This window comes from Poecilia reticulata, linkage group LG12, assembly GCF_000633615.1.
Source record: "Poecilia reticulata strain Guanapo linkage group LG12, Guppy_female_1.0+MT, whole genome shotgun sequence".
In the NCBI taxonomy this organism is placed as follows: Eukaryota; Metazoa; Chordata; class Actinopteri; order Cyprinodontiformes; family Poeciliidae; genus Poecilia; species Poecilia reticulata.
Genome location: NC_024342.1, coordinates 442,774 through 460,339, shown reverse-complemented (window position 1 = coordinate 460,339; position 17,566 = coordinate 442,774). Strand labels below are relative to the sequence as shown.

General features: G+C 40.2%; 1 protein-coding gene across 3 annotated transcripts in view; it reads right to left on the bottom strand.

Annotated features, from left to right (window-relative positions):
- Positions 1–232: 232 nt before the first annotated feature.
- The window catches only part of dennd1a (DENN/MADD domain containing 1A), a 43,786-nt gene continuing 26,452 nt past the window's right edge, over positions 233–17,566 (bottom strand). The window contains exons 16-23 of one of the 3 annotated variants that reach the window (XM_008423083.1): positions 17,125–17,165; positions 9,003–9,074; positions 8,720–8,788; positions 7,492–7,641; positions 4,719–4,783; positions 3,305–3,442; positions 2,759–2,999; positions 233–2,260 (exon numbers count right to left, since the gene is read on the bottom strand). In XM_008423083.1, coding sequence (XP_008421305.1) covers positions 1,211–2,260; positions 2,759–2,999; positions 3,305–3,442; positions 4,719–4,783; positions 7,492–7,641; positions 8,720–8,788; positions 9,003–9,074; positions 17,125–17,165 — 1,826 coding nt within the window. In that variant the 3' untranslated portion in view covers positions 233–1,210. The remainder of the gene's footprint in view (positions 2,261–2,758; positions 3,000–3,304; positions 3,443–4,718; positions 4,784–7,491; positions 7,642–8,719; positions 8,789–9,002; positions 9,075–17,124; positions 17,166–17,566) is intronic. The other 2 variants (XM_008423084.1, XM_008423085.1) reach the window with 2 other exon arrangements.

Sequence of the window (17,566 nt, the reverse complement as noted above, 5' to 3'; positions counted from 1 at the left end):
GAGCCTTTTTTTCCTAAATTTCTACTAGAAAAGACTTTGAGCTTTGGTACTTTGTCAAAAACTTGTATATCAGTAGTGATTCTTCCTTTTGGCTGGAGGACCATTTATGGTGGAACTCTAGTTCTTCCTTTAGTTATATTGGTGAAAAATAAGAATTTAACTGAACAATGAAAAGAAAAATCAGTAAAACTTAAAATGAAAACATGTAGGAAGGAAACACACTATGCAAATGTAGTGTTTCAAAAACCTCATTTGAATTTATTTATACAGAAATTTTAAAATGATCTTGTGGATATTAGTCTAGTGTAGCTGAGTGTGTTTGCTTAAAATATTTAGTTTTTAAGAACAGAGGAAACATTTTCACAGGTCAAGTACAGAAGCATAAAAGGAAAATTCATCATGAAGGCCAAGAGAAAACAGCACAATATAAGAACCAACAAAAATATAAGCAAAACAATGGATGGAGGGGCACAACCATTTATAGCTCCTCAACTATAGTGACATCTGGATGGTTAGCTAGAAAATACTGTGTGCTTTGGAGATCTATAGAGGGTGTTGATGTGATAGTACTAAAGTCTGGTGAGACTAGAGGGAGCTAGAGGGGGAAAAAAGTGTGTTGGCAATTAGCAATATGCTACAAACTGTTTTTTAAGCCACGCTGTCTTTAGATGGGATTTTACGCCACAGGCCCCGCTGAGCCGGAACCAGATACATTCTGAGCAGCAGGACAGAAGGAGTCTGGACGACGACTGGGTGGCCTACCCACTTCATCTAGAGTAGGAGCCATACCACTAAGTCATCAGATGAACTAAGCACACAACAGCAGTAGTACGATAATCTATAGTCAAAGAAAAGCTCATTATAGAGCATTCCAACCTTGTAATAAATAATCAAATCAAAAGAGATTTCAGTTTCTGAATCCAGAAGATTTAATGAGCTAATGAGCCAGCCATGTTATGGCAGCTTTCCTAAGAATTTAATGAATCTTAATTCAGTGCATGACCAAACTGCTCAGCTCTGAACCTAAGTGTGTTTAGTAAGTGTTGTTAACACAATGGGTTCATCCCTTCAGATTAAAGCTCACAGCTAACAGTCCCTGTTGTGTCTGCGCGTTGGTTTTTTTGCTGTGACACTCCACTGCAACATTAGAACAGCAAAAAAACCTAGACAAAGACAAATTAAATTGTGTGTTCACATATGATGCACACAATTAGTCAAATGTTTCCCACTTCCTCCTGAGGTCCTCTACCTTCTTCTTCTGTGGTATAAGAGGTGTGGCCATGTGAAGCAAGTCCCCAAAAGGATCCGGAGGATTCTGATGTTCTTCTTGTGCCTGCAGAGGCTTTGGCAGCGTGTGCATAGGTGTGCTGAAGACACAGGCTGAATCCACCAGGCTGGAGAGGGCATGGCTGCTGCCAGAGGAGCAAGGCAGAGTACTGACTGAGGGGGAGGCTGCTGACGGGGCCAGCCCATGGCTGGGGGGTAGGGTGGAAATGCAGGGGGACGGCTGTCTGTGGAGTCCTGGTAATGTAGAGAAGGGCTGAGGCTGGGATGAAGCGTGGATGTATGGACCTAATGGAGGACCATAGACGGCTGTAAAGGGATTTCCACTAACAGCTGGTGAGTATTGCTGCAAAGACTGGGCAAATGGGTTTAGAGATATGTGAGGGTGAGGAGGAAAATGGGGTAGACTCTGTGGGTAGGGCCTGGGTGCTAGAGCTGGCTTGCATGCAGATGATGCCCTGATATCCAAGGCATTTGGGAGAGCAGAAAGGTTAGTCTGTGCTGAGCTGCTCAAGGGGTCCAAAAGCCTGATCAGATCAACACCGTCCTCTTCAGGATTTGGGGGCCTCTGCTGGGATTCATCTGAGGTCATGCTCAAAGCCTGCCGAAATTCTTCTCTTCCTGGAGTAGTTCTTCCTTCACCATTCCCTGAAGTCTTGGAACGCATCTGCACAGTAGGGGGCACCAGAACAGTTCCCAGCTCGGGTGTCTTCCTTCCGTGGGGTCGAGGAATGGTTATGTTACCAAAGGCAGAGGGATCTAGAGAGTCTACTGCTATGCCAGAGCTTTCACAGAGAGGGGAGCAGGATTCCATTTGCACTGGAAGTTGGACAGACGGAGGCCTATCAGAGGCAGGAGGCACACAGACAGGCAGGATAGACGGCTGCTGGCCTAGACTGCCCAGCTTGTTGTAAGGATTGGAGAGCTTGAGTCCTGGAAGAGTTCGGGAGTTTTCACTGATGCTCAGGTCCAATCTCTGCAGGAACAACCAGACAAACAGAACTCTGCATAGTTCATGTTCCACTACAGAGCCCAGCTAGATTAAACATAAACCTTTTATTACTGCTGTTGCCTGCACATCTAAAATGCTTCCTGAATCATACAAATGTGTTCAGTTTACTACTTGTGGTATTTTGTTCAAGTTTTTTACATAGTAAAAATAGATCTAATAATTTGACTAAAACTCAATTATAAAAAACATCCTAACAGCAGGATGGAGAGAGAAGAGCTGACAGCAGAATCAAGAACAGTTCTATCCTTGTCAATGAATGGGATATTTTTCATGATCATTCTGAGCAGCAGAATGATCAAAGCAACCATGTGTGCTTTAAATAAAGCACACATGGTTTCTTTGAGGAATCCTGTAAACCCTGTGCTTTCCGTTCCATTTAATTACTTTTGTATATTGTGATAATCTAAACTTTTATACAGTCTGCTGGGCTGTTTATGCTGTAACTCCGAATGGACGGCTGACCTGGAAGGTGAACTTTGCTTGTAACTCTCCAAAGTCTTTCGGTGTTCTCAGGTCCTCCAGACTCTTAGCCAGGGTGATTGGTTGACACTCAGGTTCATCCTGGCATCCAAAAATGTCTCCCAGCAGGTTGACATTGGAGAACTTTTCAGTAACTGGACTAGGAGGGGCAGTGAGGCTTTCTGCCCCCAAACCACGGTCATCTATCAACTCCACCTCCTTCAGGGAGCGGTATGGCTGTGGTCTGCAGACAGACGGGGACCTTTGGTTATTAAAGTCTTTGGTAACATTTTGTCATAAATAAGGCCCATATGTTACCTTAAGAACAAGAAAAAATAAGGATCTTTGTGGTAAAAATGTTGAGACTTAGACTCCCTCATTAACACACAAGAGCATAATGGCCTTCACACTCTTACTTCCCCCTTCACATGCAAAGAGGTTTTGTTTTTAGGACATAATGCTAGCGATAGACATATAGACATATTTCACTGGTAAATATAGGAAGGAAGTAGAAAAAGATTTATTTAAGGTGACCAAAGAGATGCCTACAGAGGTGACCAGTCAAAAGGAGTGGAGAAAAGAAAACTGTCAGGAAAGCCAGAGATGGACCCATCATCATAATGGAGCTCGTCCCCAGATGAATCCTCTGACAGAAACACTGTATAGTGACGAGTGGGACGGACAGAACTACAGAGCAAAGACAGAAAAACAGAAAAAGTACAGTGCATCACACAGATTATGAAATAAGTCAAAAAGAGACAGAAAGTAAAAAGGGGAAATTGAGTAAAGGACCTCTAACAAATCTTTTTATACACTGAACATTAGATCTGAGAATGTTTTTTGTGAATTAGCCAGGCAATTTTTTAAACATGTAGTGTATAATATCTTTTCCCCCCTAAAAATACAAGTGTGTGAATCACTGCAACATTACTAAGCTACTTAATGCTTTTAATTTCAGATGTTAAAAATTGTATGGTAACATTTTACCTGACGGGGTGTGCATAAGACTGACATGACGGTCTTATAACCTCAGTTGATAGAGGTTATAAATATGACCCGCTATGAACATGAAGGAGTCTTTATGAATGTTGTCATGAAGTGACATTCGGTAAATAATGACACTTTTACTGCAAAGTTGCTCTAAAAGTTGCATTGAAAGTCTATTAAAAGTGCCAACTTTGCATTAAAGTGTCATTATTTACAAAATAATACAAAGTTACCAATTGTACAAGAAAAACAAGAAACATTACAGACCCACCTCTCTACTTCTGAAGTCAATAACTGAAAATTATTTACATAGACTAGTAAAACTTTGAAAAAGAAAACTGTTTTACCTACTTCTTTTAAACCTAGAGCCTAAATCCAACAGACTGAAGGGGTTCCTATTTCATATTGAATCAAATATAACATTTGTATAATGTACCAAGTACATGATTAAAAGAACTGTTAATAAAAAAAGACCAAATGCATGTAGTCCTGGAACCATCTTGTACTGTATATAACATGACTACCTGATTGAGCGGAGAATCATTACAGATGCACCCATCAGGGTTTTTGAGTTGATAAGAGGTTTACAGGAAAACTGCCCACTCTGATTTTAAACCAATCATGACTTCTTTTTTTTGTAGAATGCATGAAATGGAAACATGTGATGCAAGTTCTTTGATAAGAGTAGTGTGGAATCCAACAGAAACTGAATAAACATTATTTCAGCTTGGGTATCAAATCTTTCTGACCTTTAAAAATGCATCAAAGGGAATGAAACTCTACAGACCTGCCAACCACCAATCAGAGACGATACTGAGAAGACAGGTCAATTTTGATCTCTGGTCTATTTCCTTATTTCTGCCAAGTTGGTCAGAACATTTTAGTAGTCCAGGCATCTTTAGTGCAAGTATTAAGCCTTTCGCCATACATACATTTTATTTTTGACTTTAGTACATATAATTAAATATATGCTTACTGGTCACAGCTGCTTTCAAGACTCGCGTTACTGCTTGGTCTCTTTAATAGTGTTGGTGGTCGGGCCTGTAGTAATGACAAAGCAAAGGATGCAACTTCACATCAATATGCATAAATTCCAGTTCTCCAAAAACACAGTGAACAATTTGACCAGAGAGAGATGGCTAAAGTTCAGTTCAGTGAATGCAGAGCTTGTAGTTGAACACAAAAAGTCTTCCTTTCTGCAGGCCAAATCAAAAGAAAAACTAACAAAATACCCAGAATAAGACCCTAAATCCATTGCAAGCTGATGGGGAAATATTGCGAATGTGAAGTAGCAAAACAGGAAAAAAGTTCACAATTCCTTATAAAAAATATGAACTCACTGCTTCATAGTCAATTTTATTTATGTAATTAAAATGCCTTTATTCAAATTAGCACAATAACAGGAAAAATAATTTAGTAACTGGCAGAACAAAAACAAATATTTTTTGGATTCTAATTGCCTCTATTTTAGATCAAATAAGACGAGTCATCACTGTGACAGGCATATCCAAAAGTTATGTCAATTTGACACAGTTTTATCAGTTTTGTTTCTCACGGAATGTCCCAAACAATGCCTAAGTGGGTAAGGGGTGTAAATTGTCTTGATACAGATCTTAATTGTAAACCAGGTCTTTCACTGGTCTGCATGAGGACCATGAGGATCCAGGACAGCTGACAAGGGAAAAGAGCGACACTCATCAACTAAGCTGGTCCCAGCTCATATACAAAACAACATTAGTTCATCTGCATAAATCTGCAATGATCTCAAGCACACCTCCTCCCACACTACTAGACAGTAATATTATGTAAATTAGAATACATGTCCTGATGAATCTTGTTTGTCAGATTGAAAGTACCTGTTAAAAATAACAGCGCACTTTTTATTAAGCTTTCATTTTGGTTTTTAAAAATACTATTTCTATTGGTGTGATGTAACGATCTAGTTTTAAATGTAATGTTTTCACTGTAAATGAAAGCCGATTATAATTAACAGAAATGAAAGCTTTCAAACATCCATCTGTGCAGAATTCATCTATAGCAGTGGTCCCCAAACTACGGCCTGCGGACCGGATCCGGCCCACCTCCACATTTGGTCCGGCCCCCTGAACAATGCCAGAGAGCATTCAGATTTTTTTTTCATATACCGTATTTTTCTTCAACCACCAGGGGGCTCTTTAGCAGGAAGTGAATCATTGGAAGTCAAAATTGGAAATAAAAGAAGAAAGCGCCCATTAAAACGGAATTAGGTTTTAATAGGGAATTGAAATTTGAGCATGTTGTTGATCAGTTAAATAGCATTGAGGGGGAAAAAGAAGATTTTTCGGTTTTTTAAAATAATACTGGGATCATTATGAGAATCTGAGGTATAGCTATTAGGATCCAGTAGATGGCAGTAGTGCAACAATAATGGATGCAAGCTGCTGTTGAAATCTGAAAAAAAGAAGAAACAGCAGAAGAAGATTTTTTTTGTTTTTGTTTTTTACCAAAACATTTATTTACAATAATTTAACAATACACATTTACATAATCAGGTCAAAGAAACTAAATAAAAACGATAAATATTTACATCAGCAGCTTGTAAAGAAGAAGAAGGAGAAGGAGGAAGAAGATTTTCTTTCACCCTTGTCCCTCAGTGGGGTCAGGAGGGTTGCTGGTGCCCATGTCCAGCTAACGTTCCGGGCGAGAGGCAGGGTACACCCTGGACGGGTCGCCAGTCTGTCGCAGGGCAACACAGAGACACACAACCATGCACACACACACTCACACCTAGGGGCAATTTAGACAGACCAATTAACCTAACAGTCATGTTTTTGGACTGTGGGAGGAAACTGGAGTACCCGGAGAAAACCCACGCATGCACAGGGAGAACATGCAAACTCCATGCAGAAAGACCCCAGGCCGGGAATTGAACCCAGAACCTTCTTGCTGCAAGGCAACAGCTCTACCAACTGCGCCACTGTGCAGCCGCGTTTATTATTTACATTAATTTAACAATTCCCTTTCACATAATCAGGTCAAAGAAACTAAATAAAAACAAATATTTACATCAGCAGCTTGTTAAAATTTAGTTTTCCCTGATTTGAAATGGTACACAATATATTATTAAAACCCCACAATTGTAAAAAAAAATATATATATATATATTTAAATCCCCGGTGGCTCAATCTAAGCCTAGCTTGAAGAAGAAAAAAAATAAATAAATAAAAAATAAAAATAAAAATAAAATAAAATAATAATCCTTCCTGGAACTTTTCTGTGAAGAACCCAGAGAGGGTTATTTGGTCATTATTTATTTCATTAATATTGTTATTTATTTATTTCCTGACTTTTGTTCTATGAAGAACCCAGAGAATGTTATTTGATTGTGCTTTCTGGAAAACACTACATTTTTACATTTAGGCACTCCTACAATCGTCACACTTTTTCTGTTACAAACTGACTCCGGCCCCCCACCAGAGAAGGGAAAAGTTATGTGGCCCTCACAGGAAAAAGTTTGGGGATCCCTGATTTATAGTTATAAAGTTCTGAAAATAAATAGGCTTTTCAATATAATTTATTGAATGGGTTTGTACTTCAAAAGGCTTTAAAAGTGCTTTTATCTTCCATTTATAATTTTTTTCCCTAAAAAATATAACTATTAATACACTATTAGGCAGTTCAATTATACTAAATATAACCAAGCTTCATTATGCACTTTTCAGGATTATATTGTCTTTCTTCCAGTTCAGCCCATGTTCACTTTAACTCACCTGTCCAAAGTGCACAGTGACTGGCATGTGGCCGTCCCATGTTTGCTCGGGTTCCTCCCTCATGACGGCAGCAGTGGAGAAAGCAAATTCTGCTGTGCTGTCATCATCGACTGCTGACCTAGGGGTAGTGAAGCCATTCTCCCCCTGCTCCTGCAAAGGGGAATCACATGAAGGAGGACTGAAATGCCCCTTGGGTAGGAAGAGTATGTTTCGTGTTTTTCTGTGTGTCGGTGTGTTTGAGTGTGTTTCAAAGAGAAAAACTTTTCAGTAAGGTCAGTATTCATATGTAGAAACTACACAAGCTTGTAATCTTTTCAGTTTTATGTATCTGCAGATGAAACAAGTTTCAGCTCAGAACTTGCCTTGAAAACAGCACAATGAATAGGCTGAATTTTGCAGCCATGTACATAACTCACTAACTGTGCAATGCAGTGTAAAAACGTTTGATGTTACAGTACTTCAAACTGCTTTTATTTAAGTAGTGTTATTATTAGTATTATTAGTAATTATTAGAAATAGTAAAACATCCATCCATCCATTTTCTGTACACCCTTGTCCCTAGTGAGGTCGGGAGGGTTGCTGGTGCCCATCTCCTGCGAACGTTTCGGGCGAGAGGCGGGGTCACCCTGGACAGGTCGCCAGTCTGTCGCAGGGCAACACAGAGATAGACAGGACAAACAMMCCGGACAGTCATGTTTTTGGACTGTGGGAGGAAGCCGGAGTACCTGGAGAGAACCCACACATGCACAGAGAGAACATGCAAACTCCATACAGAAAGATCCCAGGCCAGGAATCAAACCCAGAACCTTCTTGCTGTAAGGCAACAGTGCTACCAACTGTGCAATAAAACATGTTTTATTTTATTTTTGTTCCCTTACTAGAGTAGCATGTTTTTTGTTCCATTTGTTCAACAAATGACCATGCAAACTTAAACCCAATGTAATTACAAACTGCTCCTCAAAATTCCACCAAATATAGCAGAAATTTTCAGTTATTCTCAAACAAACATATTATTCCTCCATCATAATACTTATGGTACAACACTGGAGCAGTAAAAATAAATTAAAAGCATAAGGTAACCTACTCTATAATAGATTTGGGTCTATTACAGTAAACACATGAGGAACATCGTTTACCTGATTGAAACATTTAGGTCTTGATAAAGATCCTGATCTGGCTATTGAGATTGGATCATACAATTTTCAGAACTCTTAGTGTAAATACTTACAGAGTTACATACCTTCTGTTTCAACCGGCTTTTGACTTCTTTGATGCGCATTTTAGCATGGTCCTTTGCCTGTTAAAACACAATTGGATCTTCACTGCCCTGGCAGTTTATAAGCAACATAAAAGTTGAGTCCCCAGAGGACGGGAAAGAAAGAGCAACCATTTTGTTACTTGCCATCATAATGTTTGCCGCTGCAGAATTAACTATTCTACAGAGCATGTGTTTGTTCAAACTGTTTTCAAATGACAGAAATATAATGCATTGAACGAGGAAAAGTACTTACAAACTTGTACACAGTCTTCATGGCTGGATTTGCCTTGGTCTTCACTGTTTGGAAGATAGCTCCTCCCCCTTTCTGTTTCAAAACATTAAAAGTTAGAGGTAGAAGTCACCTTGTTAATACACAAAGTCTCACAAATGAAGCATTACTGCATGAGCAAGGATGTAAAATCTCTAAATGCCTCCGGCCTTTATGTGTTTAATTAATTGATAAATAATCCATCAATCTAATCTAGTGAATAAAAACTGCACCCATACATATGATTGGAACCCAACAAGTATCCCAACTCCAGCAGAGGTTCCGGAAGCAAGGAAGACGTTAGTAAAGTCAAAAAAAGCTGCTCTATGAACCAAAGCATGTCCTAAAATCCAGTTGACTGCAAGGTTTTCAACAGCTGGTGCAAAACCAAAAATGAGGACCTTGTGCATTGTCAGGTTTTGGTTCTTAGATGCCTCCAAGAACTTCAGGCCTACAGGCTGGATGGCAGGCCTTAGTACCTCTGAGGCAGGATTCAATGAAATCTCTTTGGAAGCTATCTGCACTGCTGCTTCTTGGAACCTCCCCCGATACCTTTGTGAGATTCTACACAGTGAATGTGGCCACAATGGTGTTCAGGGTTTCCCCCAGTGTATTGTAAGCCTGGTGGCTGCCATGCTTTCCTGCCCCCCGCCCCCACCAGGCTAAGTGTTGCTTGTTTTTACTTTTAGGAAAATAATAAAAACATTTTTAAAATCAGCTTTTTTTTTTGTTAAAAGTCGGATTGCAAGCGTCTCTGCTCCTCCCAGCGTTTCACTGATGGAGCAGATCTATTCATAAAAGATATGTTTATAATTGATGCATTTAAAGCCGGGAGACTGGAACAATCACATAGCTGGCGCCTCTGCGCTTTGCTTCCCGCACTGAGTTCTCCTCTTGGCGCGTGTCCTTTCACTCAAAGTGGACACAGGCTGACCTGCGTGGATATTTACATCAACCACCTGTGAGGAATTATGTTTCTCTGGAGTAGCCTACTCTACATCAAGGTAGGAGTTTAAAACTCACCGCGTTAGCTCCGGTTGCGCAGCTCTATGTGAACCACAGGAATAACTTGCAGTTGCACTTTCAGAGGTGTGCGTTGAGGGAGTGGTGAGAATGATTTATATTTGTGAACAAATAGGCCTGTCTCGATAACAAATTTTGCTGGACGATTGTCTAAAAAATTATTGCGATAAACGATAATATTGTTTCAAGACCTTTTGACACTGATTTAATGGAAATGACTAATAATGCATGTGATTTCCTTCCATAGATGGATAGACTTTATTTTTAAAAGAACACATAACACTGAAACTGATCAACTAAATAAGTTCCAGTGTTAATGGATTCTCAGTCTCCATTAACAAAAAACGTACTAGAATAAAAACTAATCAACATAAAGCCAAAATGGAAATAAATACTGCATTCAACCAAAAGACTGCAGATTATGAAGTCTGTATACTATATTGCCCTTCAGTAATCACTATATTTAAATAGAGAATATGGGTACATCCGACTACCTAATGCAATAGTTCATACTACATGATTTTTTGCCCCTATTTTCAATCTTATGACAATCTTAGATCGTTGGCCGATCTAAGATTGTCACTGGTGATTTCGTAACCGATCATCCTGTAGTGTGTGGTGTGTTATGGTAGATTGTCGTGGCAGCTCCGATCTAAATCAGGGGTTTTCCCCGACTGGGAGCTTAACGCAGCCTGTTGAATGTGACAGGTAGCCAATCAGAAAGCCGGATTCTCCTCCGTGCTTTCTGAGGGGAAATTACGGAGGGAAATCCCAATAGTTGACACGGTGCGACCCGAAGTCCAGCGGACATTGGAGATGATATGTGGAAACAACATTAATGTTTATTCAACATTTGGTGCAAATAATAGAAATGACAAGGGGAGGAGTTGGAGCCAAATTGCTACCGTAGTTGATAAACCCGGTAAGATTTCAGCTGTTCATCGTTGACGTGACATAAATAGGTTATAATGATTTTCATTCAGTCAGGACTTTACGCTGACTCTAGCTACATGCATCACAGGTAGATTCTAGTAAAGTGTTGATTAACACCTGATTTTAAAATTATTTTGTGCCCATGTGGCTGGACATCACACGGCACGACGAACCCGATTGAACCGTTATACCTAGGATTTCTGTCGGCTAATGTGTCTCAGGTTTTGAAAATGGGCCGACAACTCGTGTAGTGTGCGCTGGACATTACACTAAGGAAATGAGGCAGGGAGGGTCAGTGGAGAGCACCGGAGTTGAGCCGTTTTTCAATCAGTGTCATCAACAGAAAGAAAAAAGGCAGGAAGAGACGATAAAGTTGATAATTAAAATGAGGTAGATAGGTTTAATTTATCGTGCAATTAATTGATTTATCGTTTATCGCGACAGGCCTATGAACAAAGAATTACGAGCACCGTTTACATGTCAACAAGCTGTAAACAGTGTTTAAAGCGTGTTGACATGTAAACACCAGAACCAGCATGTGGTTCTGTGTCCGTCTTCCCTGTAAAGTTCATGTATGTGTTTCCAGTTGGCCGGAGCGTTAGTGGTTAACGAACCAGTGCTAACCACTCATCATGCAGGTTCAGTCCGGAGAGAAACTTTCGCGCCTGCCTCTTAGTTATGCATCACGCTGATTTTATATTATTTTATTATCAGTAGTAGTAGTATTTATACTTATTCTTGCATCAAGCTATTTCAAATGCTTTGTCCACCGAGTCAGCCAGAGTTAATCCATGCGGCCGCGTGGCGGTCTGAGAAACTCGTCCCATAAACTTGAGCAACCAAAGCAGATTCTGCGTTGCTCAATAGACATGAAATGGAAGAGCTACTAAAGCCACATTAGCAGCATTAAATTAAATCTCCCGTTTGTTGCACATCTCTGCGTGCAGTGCAGTGGGTCTAGCTCATCATGCCGGGTTGATCCAAGGCTGTATGAGGACTTAGGGAGAATTTGACTTAGGGGCCCCTCTTGCTGCTAAAAACATCAGCAACTCCAACAGTGTCAGTGTAAGATTTAGTGAAATCTGGGACATGGAGAGTAGTTTAATTGGCCAACCTAAAAAGCAATACGTTATAATTGCAGTTTACTAATTTGTATTTGTAAACAAACAGAGCTCAAACTCAAAGATTAAATTTATAGCATCAGATTGTAGCTGTAATAAAACAAAACAATTCAACTATGAAGACTTTTTTATTGTTTTACAAAGCAAATTTGCCAGCTTCTTAAACTCTTAAATTTAAACGTTAAATAATTTAAAATATTTTGATTCAGGTTTGCTGAAACCCTTAAATCAAATCTAGCAGCACTGATAATCTCAAAAAGCAAATGTTATATTTATGCAGGGGCGCCGCCAGGAATTGTGGGCTGCGCAGCTGCCGTTACAATTTTTTGAGTCTATTTGACCCATATAAAGAGTCACAATTTTAAAGGCTTGCATCTGCCTTGCTTTCTTTGGTTCAATACTGATAATTAGCACAATATTTACTGCTCATGAATTTAACATCCAACAGTCCACATCCGGTATTATATCAACCACCTGCTATTTCTGTACAGCTATTTAATCCAGTATTAATTTTTTTCTTTTAGTTTTAGATTACTGAAATGTCTCTCCCCATCAGCAAGTCAAAAGCAAAGTGCAACTACACATAAAGCAATCCAGACTTCTCAAAAATGCCAGGTAGTTGCATTTTATTCAAGTTGCAGTATATAACTAATAAAAAATATGTTTCCTCCATATTTGTTAAAGCCGTCACCATGTCGTAGCAGTTTGTTATGAGACAGATGATCTGTGAAAACAATCAAGCTCCTCCATCTCCTTCCTGAATTACTATTGCTAGCTAAAGTAATGCACCGTTCTGACTAAAACAACCAATCAGAACTAGTAGGACATTCTTAGCACTGTCAATTAGTCTCATTCACTCACTGTTAAACATGCTAATGGTGGAGAAACAACTTATTACAAGAAACCGCTTATCTGCCGTCATTTGTAGGTATGCTAACTAAACTGAGCATTCACAGTTTGAATCTGCACAGCTCTAGCTGCAGAACGGCACAAATCGAGGGGGAGGAAAGATGAGCAGCACCACATGAGATTGTGATTGACAGCACTAAAACTCTCCTGCCACCGACTGGTTGTTTCTAGCACTGGGAGAAGGCAGAGGAAATAGGTTTATCACAGATTACCTCTCATACCATACTGTCACAACATAATGACAGTTTTAACAAATATGTCGAAAAAATATTTATATAAAAGTGGCATACTGCAGCTTTAATTTCACTCAATAGAGGACGGGTCAGGAGGGACGTGGGTTAGAGCTGCTGCTGACTAACTCACCCATTGAGTGTTGTAAAAGGTATATGCTGGTAATTTCTTTGGTAACACTATTTGAAGGGTGTGCATAAGACTGACATGACACTGTCAAAAACATGACATAACATCTGTCATGAACATAAAGAAGTCTTTATGAATGTTTGATAGTTATAAAGTGTCATTCGGTAAATAATGACACTTTTAATGCAAAGTTGCTCTAAAAGTTGCATTGAAAGTCCATTAAAAATGCCAACTTTCCATTAAATTATCATAATTTACAAAATAAATGACTGACTGTCATGTCAGTCTTATGCACACCCCTTCAAATAAAGTGTTACCATTTCCTTAATTCATTAAATGCTAGTGAAATGGAGGCAAACAGTAGTCTGTAGCTAAGCAAACTATGCTAAATGGTTGATAATCTCACACAGTCTACTCACCTCTCGGAGAAAAACTGGATTATAAATGAACACTCTTGCCTTTTTCTCTCTCTCCCTCTCTTTCTTTTGAAAACTTGATTTTATAACTTTTCTTAGCAGCATAGTAACTGCCACAATCGTTCGTGTCTTCCACTGACTGCTGTCAACAGCAGGAATGAACCATTTAATGCAGTGGGGTGTTCAGGGCAAATATGGATATGTGTTTTTTGATCTGGGAGTGGGAACATAAAATTTTTACCGCTAAAAACAATCTTCGAAAATACAATATGATTAATTTTGTAATTGACAGGGCCCCGATTTTTTATTTTTTTTTATTTCTATGAACAAAAAATAAATAATTAAATTGTGGAGGGCAGCCTGTTGGTCAGGGCCCCTAGAATTGTCATCACTTTTCTCCCCTGTACCACGCCCCTGCATTTATGTATCTGTGGTCTGTGTTAAAATATTAGCATTTATGGGGCCCCTGAAGCACTGGGGGGTCTTATAGAGCCGCTGACTTAATTTGGATCAAACAGTGCAAATAATAGATATTCATTTTAATTGTATTTTTTGATTTAATGTTTTTAAGACTACTTGTGGGTTTAAATAGCGTTTCAATGGCAATATTTTCCCGTAACACCCAGTAATATTTTCACATTTCCTGCCTACTTGTTTTTGCATCTTTAAGCACAAAAACACGCCGATGGACCACCTCGGCGACCTGACCACCAGGCTTAGCAAATTTTCTCATGGAAACCATGGATGTTAATTCAGACAATATTGTTTTTTTAAGAGCAGGCTCAAGATCCATCTTCTTAACTTCATTTTCTGAACTGGATCATTTCAGCTATACATTTTCCATATAGCTGTGTGTTTTTCCATGTAGGAAAGGGGAGGGCAATGTTCGTTTTTATTTTGTGAGTTTATTTTGTATAAATCTGTACAGCACTTTGATCTGCTTTTAGGGTATCTTATAACATTTGATTGATTGATTGATTGATTGATTGATTGATTGATAACTTGTTGCAGCAGCCTTCTCTGTTTCTGTGAGGTGGGCATCCTTTTCTTTTTTTCTCTTTTCTATTGCGATTCCCCAGGACTCTGTTGGTATTCATCATTCAACAGAGATGCCTAAAGAACTGTCAGTAGGGAGGAAATACACTGCTCAAAAAAATAAAGGGAACACTCAAATAACACATCCTAGATCTGAATGAATGAAATATTCTCATTGAATACTTTGTTCTGTACAAAGTTGAATGTGCTGACAACAAAGTCACACAAAAATCATCAATGGAAATCAAATTTATTAACCAATGGAGGCCTGGATTTGGAGCCACACACAAAATTAAAGTGAAAAAACACACTACAGGCTGATCCAACTTTAATGTAATGTCCTTAAAACAAGTCAAAATGAGGCTCAGTATTGTGTGTGGCCTCCACGTGCCTGTATGACCTCCCTACAACGCCTGGGCATGCTCCTGATGAGGTGGCGGATGGTCTCCTGAGGGATCTCCTTCCAGACCTGGTCTAACATCCGCCAACTCCTGGACAGTCTGTGGTGCAACGTGACGATGGTGGATGGAGCGAGACATGATGTCCCAGATGTGCTCAATCGGATTCAGGTCTGGGGAACGGGGGGGCCAGCCCATAGCTTCAATGCCTTCATCTTGCAGGAACTGCTGACACACTCCAGCCACATGAGGTCTAGCATTGTCCTGCATTAGGAGGAACCCAGGGCCAACCGCACCAGCATATGGTCTCACAAGGGGTCTGAGGATCTCATCTCGGTACCTAATGGCAGTCAGGCTACCTTTGGTGAGCACATGGAGGGCTGTGCGGCCCTCCAAAGAAATGCCACCCCACACCATTACTGACCCACTGCCAAACCGGTCATGCTGAAGGATGTTGCAGGCAGCAGACCGCTCTCCACGGCGTCTCCAGACTCTGTCACGTCTGTCACATGTGCTCAGTGTGAACCTGCTTTCATCTGTGAAGAGCACAAGGCGCCAGTGGCGAATTTGCCAATCCTGGTGTTCTCTGGCAAATGCCAAGCGTCCTGCACGGTGTTGGGCTGTGAGCACAACCCCCATCTGTGGACGTCGGGCCCTCATATCATCCTCATGGAGTCAGTTTCTAACTGTTTGTGCAGACACATGCATATTTGTGGCCTGCTGGAGGTCATTTTGCAGGGCTCTGGCAGTGCTCCTCCTGTTCCTTCTTGCACAAAGGTGGAGGTAGCGGTCCTGCTGCTGGGTTGTTGCCCTCCTACGGCCTCCTCCACGTCTCCTGGTGTACTGGCCTGTCTCCTGGTAGCACCTCCAACCTCTGGACACTACGCTGACAGACACAGCAAACCTTTTTGCCGCAGCTCGCATTGATGTGCCATCCTGGATGAGCTGCACTACCTGAGCCACTTGTGTGGGTTGTAGAGTCCGTCTCATGCTACCACGAGTGTGAAAGCACCACCAACATTCAAAACTGACCAAAACATCAGCCAGACAGCATAGGTACTGAGAAGTGGTCTGTGGTCCCCACCTGCAGAACCTCTCCTTTATTGAGTGTGTCTTGCTAATTGCCAATAATTTCCATCTGTTGTCTATTCCATTTGCACAACAGCAGGGGAAATTGATTGTCAATCAGTGTTGCTTCCTAAGTGGACAGTTTGATTTCACAGAAGTTTGATTTACTTGGAGTTATATTGTGTTGTTTAAGTGTTCCCTTTATTTTTTTTAGCAGTGTAGAACTACAGCTATGACTGTAACTATCATTATATGAATCCTGGATGACCTGGATGACTGGCGGTCATCATTGTGTTTTCACGAGAAGATTAAGGGACTATGTCTGGAGGCACATGATTATTCCGATTCACTGATACCACAGGTGACTTTGTTGACATACAATATTCAGCTTGTGAATAAAGAATAAATTAAAAAAATCAGTGCTTGAAGCACCGCCTCAGGCTGTCATCCAGGATTCATAGAACAATAATTACAGTTGTAACTTAGTCCAACATCTGTGACTCTACATAGCTATATTCAGCAGAATTATAATGTCCACAATTGAATTCTTCTTTCATACACTGCAACCTGAGCTTGGGTCAATGAGAAGTTGTAAAAATAAACCGTTATTAAAGGTTTCTGGGCTGCTTCATCAGCAGAACATAAGCAATATGTCCCTTAGCAGGGAATAAAATACAAGGAATTTTTGTGGTGTAATGCACATTAAAATCAGCAGATACAATTCAAATGTGTGTTTATAACAGTCAGCTACAGTCAGTTATTTAAGGGATTTTCACCAGGTAACTTGGAAGAAGATGGAAAAGCACATCAATATAACTAATAGATGTATGACAAATCAGCTCACCTTCACAGTAAGTAGCCACTGGTGGTAGGTCCTGTCACTGCCTGTGGGAAGGAATCAATTAAATTCATGTCAGTATACCAACAATACAAAACATAAGATACATATTTCTTTAATTCTGTGCCTCTCCTATATAAAAACACAGAAAGAGCTTCACTAGCCTTTAACCCTGTTTATTTTTTCTTATATAGAAAGTACCCCTGAAACAATGTTTCTGTGTCTGATCTGTCTCCCTCCACCCCATGTTGGACAACTGTAATAAACAATTTACTTTCACCCCATGCTTTCTGAGGAAGATCCATCCATCCATCCATCCATCCATCCATCCATCCATCCATCCATCCATCCATTTTCTGCTGCTTATCCAGGGTCGGGTCACGGGGGCAGCAGTTTCAGAAGGGAGGCCCAGACTTCCCTCTCCCCAGCCACTTCTTCCAGCTCCTCC